The 10,746-nt window shown below is 38.6% G+C and overlaps 1 protein-coding gene across 5 annotated transcripts in view; it reads right to left on the bottom strand.

The window, feature by feature from the left end:
• Positions 1-909: 909 nt before the first annotated feature.
• GHSR (growth hormone secretagogue receptor) overlaps positions 910-10,746 on the bottom strand; it is a 42,368-nt gene continuing 32,531 nt past the window's right edge. For 4 of the 5 annotated variants that reach the window (XR_016393083.1, XR_016393082.1, XR_016393085.1 and 1 more), the window contains 2 exons: positions 2,330-9,001; positions 912-1,684 (listed from right to left, as the gene is read on the bottom strand). Coding sequence is in view for 1 of the 5 variants with exons in the window: in XM_089910842.1 (XP_089766968.1) it covers positions 8,697-9,001 (305 nt within the window). In the remaining 4 variants the exon portion in view is untranslated. Of the gene's footprint in view, positions 9,002-10,746 lie in introns of all 5 variants that reach the window. The other variant, XM_089910842.1, reaches the window with a different exon arrangement.

Here is a 10,746-nt window from a genome sequence, read left to right as displayed (position 1 = left end):
GCCCATCACTCTCTCACTCCAGACCCTTCACTTGTTCTACATTGCTGTTAGAATAGCTATCAATTCCCTGGCATGGCCTTTGAAGCCATATCTCTTGGGCAGTGTCCACCCTAGGCCACTCTTTCCCTCGGCCATGACGCTCCAGTCCTGTGACCTTTCACCTCCTCAGATCTGACATACTCCTTCCCAACTCGGACCATTTCCATACTATTTTTATGCTTGGAGTTATACTCTCCCCTCTAGCAATCTGATCAGCTCCCATTTATCCTCCATATTATGGTATAAACGTCATTACCCCAGGATGCCCTCATTAGTCTCGTGCCCCAGACCAGGCCGGGTGAATGCAGGGGGCTTGCACAGTAACCCCCATCCCGGCACTTCCCCACCAGAGCACACAACTCAGTTAGGGTTAAGCAGTTCTTGGGGAGCTATTTGCTCCACATTTGTTTTCCCCATTGGACAGACCAAGTCGGTCCTGGCACAGTGTCGGTCTGTGTGACCCTACTGAAACTTTCTTTTTTTCAGTACTAGTATCACCCTCTGATGTCAGTGGGTTAATAAATGTGTGGAATGACAGAAAGTGGAGAATGCACATTTCAACAGGTTTGGCTGTAAAGGGGAGGAGAGAGCTAGGGCGGCAGCTGGAGGGCACTGCATGGTGGTTGTAGTCGGCTTGCCCTGGGTAACCAAATACCATAGACTGCGGGGGGGGGGGGCCTTAAACCACAGAAATTTATTTCTCACAGTTCTGGAAGCTGGAAGTCCAAGATCAAGGTGCTAGCATAGTTGGTTTCTGGTGAGACCTCTCTTCCTGGCTTGTAGGAGGCTTTCTTCTTTCTGTGTCCTCACATGGTGGGGAGAGAGAGAGAGAGAGAACAAGTTCTCTGGTATCTCTTCTTATATGAGAACTAATGCCATCATCAGGGCCCCATCTCCAAACACCATTACGTTGGGGGTTAGAGATTCTACATACAGATTTGAGGAAAACACAATATGGACCATAGCAGGAGTTAAGTGAAGACATTTTATGACAAAAAGTCCAGAGCTCGCTTAAGTGCTGATGGTAGATGCCAGCAGAGAGGGGAGGGGTGAAGCTTCAGGAGAGAGGGGGTACAGAGGAGAAAAGGGCTTTGTTTAGGAGGGCGCTGCTCCCACTGTGACACAGGGGAGGGGCAAAGAGCACGGGTGCCTCCATGTGATCTTTTCCACGTGGTGACAATGAGCTAAGACAGTTCCTGCCGAATGGCTTCTCATTTCCTTTCTGAAACAACATGCTAAGGTGTCTGCTGAGGAGCTGGCATAGTTTGAGGAGAACAGAGAGGGTCTGAAATAGGTTCTGTAGAGAACAAATGAGCCGACTTCTGACACACCACCACGGAGTGCTGATGGATCAGGAGACTTTGCTCACCTTGAACCGAGGTTTGGAGGCACCGAGCGCTTGGCACTATGAGATGTTTCTCCACATCGCTCAGCATCCGGACCGTGAAGCAGAGAAGGAGGACATTTTCTGAAAGGTGGCTGCTGTGAGGGTCATGGGTTGAATGAGGATCATGGTGATGGGACCCAGAGAGGTTAATGCTAAGTGATTGCCCAGTGTCACATGGCTGGTTGGTGATGAAGCCAGGAGTAAATCCTGTAATGTTTGGGCTCCAAGCCTTGCTACACCACCATGTGTGCTTTGTTCCTGGAGGATAAATTTTGAAAGAAAAACGTTGTTCAATAAAGATTCTGATGTAGCTAAGCAGGCCTAGGTATTGAACATGTGGCCAGGACTAGAGCTATCCTTTCAGGAAACCAGACGCTCCTGCCCCATCTATGTTGCCTCCTGTTGACTGAGGCTGAAATTATTTTTTCATTCCCCAAACAGGGGTGTAAATGTCCCCCAGGAGAGGGTCCAAGGGATCACTCCAAAATACGTCTGCTGCATATTGAAAAACCTGACAGAACCTTGTCAACACCCCGGCCACAGCCATTATCCGGTGTTGCTAAAGTTGCGTCTGTTTTACCAACCTCTCTAATTTCTGTAAATGATCCATGAAGTTGCTGGGAGACCTCTGCCTGGCTGGGGTCAGGGCAGATAGAGAAGTCAGGAGAAAGGTTCTAGGCTGCAGAGCACCTGGGGAGGGGGGCCTAAATAGGGGTTGTCTCATGCTTTGCCAAGTGACCAATGATAATAGTGGCCATTTCGTGAGCATTTACCAGCTTCTGGTAGTTTCCATGGGAGGGAGGGGAAGGAACTTGCCTGAAGCCACACAGCTCCAAGGGCAGGACTGGGATGCAAGCCCAATGTTGGCTGGCTTCCCTCTCCTACCACCTCTCTGAAACTTACCCCTGTGGAACAGCAGGTGTCCCAACGAGGAGCTGCACATGTCCAGGGGTCAGAGTTAGTGCTGGGTAAGAAGACTTTGCCCTGAAGATGTTGTTCCCCACAGAAGCCGGGCAAACCCAAGCTGCTAGAGGCAGAGAGCAGAGGGTGAGTCCCAGAGCAGGGCTGAGAAGGAAACCAGTCTGTGAATCATAGTAACTCAGTTTACCATTTGCCATTATTACAAGAGTAATACACATTCTTTGTAGAAATATTGGAAACCACAGAAAAATAGGAATAAAATAGTTCCATGAACCAGAGAAATACTGTTAGGACTTTAGTATGCTGTATCTTTTCAGCTTTCTTGCTCTGTGAACATGCATTGTTTTTCAGGATGGGACAATATGCTTTTTCGCTTACTAATATTGGGTAAACATTTTCCCACACTATTAAAATTCTCCCACAATAGTGCGTAATGCTCTAGAATAGTGGAAATGAGAGCACTAGCGCCTAATGTGGTCTGGGATCTAATTCTAGCTCTGCCGTTTCCTGACCATGTGACAGAACTCTGGTGTCAGTTACCCCTCTACCCCATAGGGAGAACAACAGACCCTCCTCCTAGGTATGTTGGCACGATTATATGAGAAAAGGAATTGAAAGACCTTACTTCAGTCCTGCCTATATGCAAACTAACTGTTATCATTTCTGGAATTTACTTTACAGATTCCCTATTCTCCGGCAGTTAGGTTTTTCAGGTTTTCACAATTATAAATAAGATGCAATGAACACTATTACATACAAATCTTTGTGGTCCTCCATAATTATGTCTTGATATGAAATTACTGGATCAAATGGTATGCAGTTTGTATGCATTTGATACATAGTGTCAAACTATTCTTCAGGAGATGTGTATTGCTTTCTAATTAATTCGATGGCCCCTTGAAAAAGCTGGCTATGAAATCAGAAACTGATGACGAGTTATGAGTGGGGAAGCAACAAGCATCCAGCATCTGTAGATTGACCCCAGAATGTGAGACCTACCAAGTCCTGGGCAGGCCTGCTGGTCTCTCCTCTTCCACCTTAGAGTCAGGCCCGGGGTCTGCCACAGGGAGGGCCTGAAAGAATGTGACAGGCACTGAATGGCACTGAATTGAAGGAGAGGTAGACAGAGGAGATTAGAAGATAGTGGGAAAAGCCTTAGCAGATCAATAAAAACAAATCCCATGATTTGCTTCTTTGGATTACTTTAGCATGTTACTAATTATTGCCAAGTACTACTTCTACATTTTTAGATACTGCTTCCAAATTGTAATTAACTCATATTAACAGCATACATATATAATTTTGTGGGATGTTGAACGTATTGAATTTTCACACTGTGCTGGTTCCTTATTCTGAGATTATGTCCTTTTAACTTTTTAGTTTAATGTTCTTTTAAAATGGAAATGATGGTAATAATGGGTAGTAGGGTATTTTAAAGTCTTTTAATTGGCAAATAAAAGTTGACCACTTTTATTGGTCTTCTAATTTTTAGTCTTAAATTTTATTGGCACCTGGAATCCATATGTCTGGAAGCTAATGTCCAGGTGACACATAATCTGGTCTTTAAACTTTCAGTTGTCCAGCCAACATTCAGTGAGTGGCTGCTGAGTGCAAGATGAACAGGAATCTCTGGGTCACACGTTAGTGTAACACCATGGAGGCTACAATACCCTTGGATGTGGGGTAACAGGCTGTAAGTGACAGAGAGCTGGGGGAGCATGGGGATCACAGTGCATCACAAGGTCCCCAAGTCTTCTTCATACTTACAGTATTTTCTTACCTCATTATTAAATGTTGGAGCCCCTGGGGAAATAAAACTCACTACAACAAACACCTCCTCAGAGTTGCGAAATACATATTTCAGAAAGTAAAAGGACAAAACAGGATTGAATCTAGGAGAGTAGAGGTAAAATAACCCAGACACCTAAGATTTATCCCTGTAAGTCGAAGAAATTAGCTGTAGTCTTTCAAAAGATATTTATTAAGCAATTGTTTGGTTAAGGACACCCGAAGGAAGGACAACCAATGCCTAATTTCATAAGACAGGTACATGGAGAGCTATAGTAAACTCTTTACCATTCACAAAAACCTTAAATAAAAAGAATCACAAAAACAAATTATCATTAATGACATTTAGAACATATTGAAACAACATAAATCGACCAAGTTGTAAATTCTGCACAGACCTAGAATACAGCAGGTATCGGTGAACCAGGAGATTATGCTGTTTGAATACAGTTATACGAGCAAGGGCTCCTTAGTATCCTAAATCTACAGAGCTAAAAGTGAAAAGTATAAATGTTTTTGTTACTTGAGCCAGAGAAATGTTTAGATTTGAGATGTTTAAATCACAGAAAGTCTTTCAAACTATTCTTCCCAAACACTTTCTCTGGGGCTGGGAGGCAGAATAGCTCTCCTGGAAAGAATATCTGTAAACATTTTGGTAGAATTTTCTGAGTGTTTACATGAGGCATGCTTTTTGCGGGCCTTAATGGTTTGCCAGTTCTGAGGGTAGTCGGTAGTCCTTTGAGGATATGTGTCACAGCATAAGTTATTAATTGGAATTCCAGCAAATATCCAGGCAATTGGGAGGCACATAGGCATGGCAGCTTGTTTTTTTTTTAAAAAAAGGATGATAATTCTCTCAACCAAAATGGCTAACCTCCAACACCCTGCAAGAGTTTGCATTCAGAAGGAAAAACACAAAACAAGCCTCATCCAAACCTTCCACATCACCTCCTTCAAACAGATTATTGTTAAGAATTAACATGACTGAATTCACTTAACCTGAATAAATAAGTGACGTGAACTTAGAGCAGTTAGCGTTTGCCACCAGCACATTGCCTTCTGTTGGTTTTGACATGGAGTTTACTCTCTGGATAAAAAATATTTGTGTTATCAATTTATCAAATTAACATCGGTCACTAATCATCTAGTTAAGTTCCAATCGTATATATCCTGGATAGTGTTGTAATTTAAATTGTAAAGAAATCATAGGAGGATCATTAGATAATGTATCATGAATGACAGTGTCTTTATCTTTTAATGGAATTATTTACACTAAATACAGTGTTTCTGAAAGCAGAATGCTTTATTCTATTCACTTAGACACTGTGACAAGAAATTTTGATATATGTATACATGTATGTCACATTTTAAAGATGTACACACTTTTTAAAAAGATGGGAGTATTTTCAGGCACCAGTCTTGCAAAAAGTCTCACAGTTTTTTTTTAAATGTTAAATTCAAGTACATCAATAAATGAAAAGCAGCAAAATAAATTATAGCTAAAGTTGTCAACGTTGAACTAGCAATTGTAAAATTGTAATGATTTCAGGTTCTTAATAAAAGCATTAGAGCAAAAAAGCTGGAAATTCAAGTCAAATCCCATCACAGCAACCTTCATTGCAATAAAAAGTTGATTATAAAGAAATGGGTTCCAAGGCCTGTCCAGACATTAGAAGTGTTTCTTATTCTCATTGCCACAAAACTTACAATTTTAAATAATTCACGGCAATGGATGTTTTCCTAAAAGCAATTATTCGAAAGTTCTTTCTCATACAACAGTCACTTCCTATAATGAAAATAATCCAACCCTTGATTTTGTGACACAGTGTGAGGTGTGGTGATAGAAACCTCACTTCCAGGTAACCAGAAAAATGGAAACACAGATTATAACTGAAACTAATTCCTTTACTTTTCTTACATTGATGAAGAATGCACTGGCAGACATATTAGCTACATCTACAAATTTGGTTTGTGTAAGAACAGCCCACTTTGAATTTATTTTGAGCCAAATACACAACAATACAGGGAGATGCACAGCACAGTGTCAGCTGGAGATGTTTACTTTATAATTTAAAGATATTAGTACTATGACATATACATATACTACAGTGCATATACTATGACATAACATGCAAGTGGTCATGAACTCATTAAGGATAAAATCCTTGGCTTATGAATCTCTAGAGCTTAGAACATAACAGGCACATACTAAATGTGACATGATAGACTTTTAGGAATATTTTTCTTCATATAAGTTCTTCTTTTCCCTGAGCTTTATACAATTTATGGAGCAGGATGAAACGAAGAAGTTACAAACAATAAAAAGGCAATCGTATAAGAGTGCAGTTAAAGATCCCTTTCTCTAAACCTATTCTCTGAGATCCAGTGAAGGACAATGGTGGTCGTGCTATGGAAACTATTCCCTTTGAGTGAGTTATGCTGAGACCGTGGACATGAGCCCACAAGAAATTGGTGGGTGGGGGCATTAAATAATTAAAAGTTAGGTTTGTTTTTCTCCAAAGCAATCAACTATGTGATAGAAGTCAAGCCTTTTTTTGCTTGTTTCCTCTCAAGTAGGATGTATTTGTAGACAAAAACTCTAAGGTTTCAGGAAATTGAATTACCTCTTTGAGATTTACTGGGCCCCCCTATTTAGGACAATAAGGCTGAATGACCTAATTAGTATTCAATGGGCTTAAATGAATCAGTATTTTTTTGAAGATACTTATGCACTCCCAAGAATTAACTGAATAATCAGTTTGCTGAAATTCTGCATTTAGACTAAATTGATACTACAGTTTTATTGTCAGAAAGGATTTTAGAAGTATTTCTCTGGAGAAATTATTCTAATTTTGATTATGTTTTCATTTTTTAAAAATGAAGAGTCAATCAATTATTTCTGCATAATAATCTTTACTTTCGACAGGGGAAAATCAATCATGGCAATAATTTCCCTAATTAGTTCAATCGGTTCCATAGGTGGACCAATAATTTCATGAAGGAATTGCTTATATGACTTACTATTACAGGGGAGTACAAAAAAATCATTTTTGATTATATTTAATATGTGAAGCGTTGACTATAAAGGAGTAATGTGAATATAAATGAAGATTTTAGATTTATAACCAAAATGCACAATATTTAGTTGAAGGTGTCTAATCATTCATAATTATGATTACAAGGCAGACTGGAAATCCAAGTAAACATATCTATCAGATAAGCAGTGGGGTGTAAACAGCATGACTAATTTGGAGATGGGACATGGCATAGGCATTTTGAAAAAATGGCTGTAAGATTTTTTAAAGTTTTGAATGTCAACAAACAGTAGCATTGAAGGGATTCTGAATTTTTCACCATTTGAAAAATTACTATGTTCACTAAGTTTCTGTAAACTTTTCAGGATAAGTTATAAATTATTTCTTTATTTGCAAATCAAAGACTTATGATTGGCTTACATATTTTTGATAAGCCAAATAAGGTAATTTGTGATTTTCTATAATTTTTATAGCCTCATTTCCTGAATATTATTAACACATGTAATCCAACCTAATTAAAAATGCATACATATTATAGTTCATATCCATTTTCTTCCAAGCAGAAATTATAGGGCATTTAGGTGTAATTCTTAGAATTTATCACTCTAACACACTGCTATGCTAATGTCACTATAAAAAGATTTCAGGGAACGAGTATTTATTTTTAAATATTTTTTGTAAGATTAACAATAATTTTACATATACTCTAGAGCTGCATTGTCCAGTATGGTAACCACTAGCTACAGTTGGCTACTGAACACTTGAAATGTGACTAGTGTGAATTTTTAATTTCAATTAATTTTGAAGTTAAGAACTCACAGTTGTTTTATTTATTAGAAAAACTTTTAAGTGTGTTTGGACAGCTTAGGTTAATGAATCTACTTTTTCTTCTGCGAAATTTATGAACTCGCAATAAATCAAGTATTACTGATGAATGCTCCATGTCCAAATTAAGATGAGCTGAAAATCTGAGACACACCAGATTTCAAAGACTTTGTATAAAAAAAGAATGTAAAATTCTCATTAATAATTTTTATATTAATTACTTAAGTACCTTGTACTATATTTCTCCTGGACGGCACTGATCTGGTGCTCTATGAAAATTGCTAGTTTTTGAAAGTCATGTTTTAAATTTTTCATTTTAATGTCATTCTTTTAATCAAAAAAATTTTATCATTATGAAAAAGAAATCAGAGTTAGAATTTGTCTAGTAAGAAGTGACCTAATTGCCCTCTCTACACCACCTCCCTTCTCTGAATTGCAGAGCCCTTGCTAGCACCAACAGCAGAATGCAAAAATCATAGGCAGTGAATATGCAGAAATCGTGTATGAGAGCACTGATGAGCGTGCAATCAAATCAAACTGCTCACACATTACAAATTCTGTCTTTTCTTCCCCCCCCAATTGTTTCCAGACCTATGTGTCCCTAATTCCAAAATTAACCTTCAACTTCCTCCCAAGTTCTGCTGTGCTATGGCTTCCAGTTTAGAATAATAAGCAATGACTTTGCTGAGCAATGTGCTTGGTCATGTATTAATACTAGATTCTGTCCAGGCCCTAGAACTTTCATCCTTCAGAGTGGAGAGCTTCCTCTGGGAGAAGGGTTCAAATCCCAGAAGTTTGAACACTGCCACCCGGTACTTCTTGGACATGATGTTGTACAGAATGGGGTTGATGGCGGCGCTGAGGTAGAAGAGGACGAAGGAGACGAGGTTGCAGTATTGGCTGATCTGAGCAATCTCCAAGGAGCCAGGCTCGAAGGATTTGGAAAATAAATATCGCCCTACATGGAAGGGCAGCCAGCAGAGGATGAAAGCAAAAACCACTACAGCTGAAAGGACAATGAGAAAGAGAACGTCAAGAAATATAGCAAAGTTCAAGAAATATAGCAAATCACAGTCGATTTTGAAGACATGGTTTTGTTTTGATTATGTGTGGTATGACCACTGACTTCAGAGAAATATCATTTTCTGCTCTTTCCTATATTTTAACCAAGATTGAGTCTGTCCGGATCAACAATTCAACCATTTTTACTGCTGAGCTTCCCAGTCGTTTCTAGTTAACAATTTTAGTGATTTTGTGCTTGAGTTGACATATTGACTCAAGTAACTAGACAATCTAGTCACAATAGTCCACCATTTTATATGTGTTAGATCAAACCTATATGAGACAATGTGGTTTTACTCAACCATAGTTATGTATCAGAGTTTCCTGGGGTACAGATTCCTTGGATATAATACAGACTCACTAAATTAAAATCTCTAGGAAGGAGACTAAGACACCTGTTTTCTTTTTTCTTTTTAAAGTTTTACAGAAGACTGAATATGCAGTCAGGATTGAGAATCACTGAGATGAATGAGCTTTTCCACCTAAAATAGACATAAGTAAGGTAGAAAAGGCCATAAAACCAACTAACATTAATTATCATCCATCCAGGCCTTAATTTTGCCCATGTAAGTTTGCTTTCTTCAAAACCTCTGCATTTTTAGATTAAGTTTTTAAAATTCAGAAATCAGAGGAAAAATAACAGAAAATAATAATTTAGGACTTGTACCACTTTAGTGATTCCCTTCCAACTGTCAAGGCAAAAGAGAGTCACCAGTGAGGATAATTAACAGCTTAAAAATAAAATCAGAGGAAATTATTAAACGTATTCTCAAAACTAATTTGTATAGTAGCAACTGACTGCCCCAGGAGCAAAATGAATATTAGAGTCCCCTGGGGGGCACTAGCAGGTTTACAATCTATTAGTCATATTGTGAGAATCAGTGGTCTAAAAAATTTTAAAAACTTGACATTCTTTGAATAAACTCTATCACTTTAATATACAGGATTTCAAGAATTGTAAAGTTACAAATCAAAATTATCCTAGAATAACTTCTAAGAAGTACTATATATGCAAATAAGTACAAACTGTTGACTACAATGTCCAGATAATAAAATGTGCAGATTCTGGTTTTGAAAAAAGCAAGGAGAATTAATATTTTGCTTGGATGTGAACACAGTTTGTATTACTTCACTTGTACCAAACACATATACTTAAAGAAGCTGAATTTATGCAATAACGATTCAGCATACTCCAGTGTGACACTGCACCCAGATGTTCTCTGAAGGACCATTTGGGGAGAGATAGTAAGTTCTGTCAGCTCCCACAAATTCTCCTTTTCTCAGTTTGGAAGCCTGCCTATCCTAGCTTATCTAGCCTGTCCTACTTGGAGGGAAAAGTAATCATGAAAACAGAGACCCCAGCACTGACTTGTCACTGATTTCCTTACAAAGCTGTATAAACAGCATCAGGGTAAACAGAATTGATGCAATTATCTGGGAAAAAAATGCAAGTCAGAAAGCAAATCACAATGTTGAAAGAAAAATGAATCTTCTCTGATAGAATTATCCACGATGATCACATCTTTGGTTACATTTACCAATGAATACTTCCTAGAATCAATGCCTGCTCTTTTTCACCCTTAACACCTGCTTTTCTTAATGCAACTTAGATATCTACAAATTGAGGCAGGAAGCTTAACATCACCTTTAACACATTTTAACACCATAATATACTCTTTAATGAAAGAT

Source organism: Delphinapterus leucas, chromosome 4 (assembly GCF_059928025.1).
Source record: "Delphinapterus leucas isolate spDelLeu-1000000601 "Yukka" chromosome 4, BTC_Dleu_Yukka2, whole genome shotgun sequence".
Taxonomy (NCBI): Eukaryota; Metazoa; Chordata; class Mammalia; order Artiodactyla; family Monodontidae; genus Delphinapterus; species Delphinapterus leucas.
Note: the sequence above shows the minus strand (reverse complement) of the source record. Positions and strands in the feature narration are given on the sequence as shown.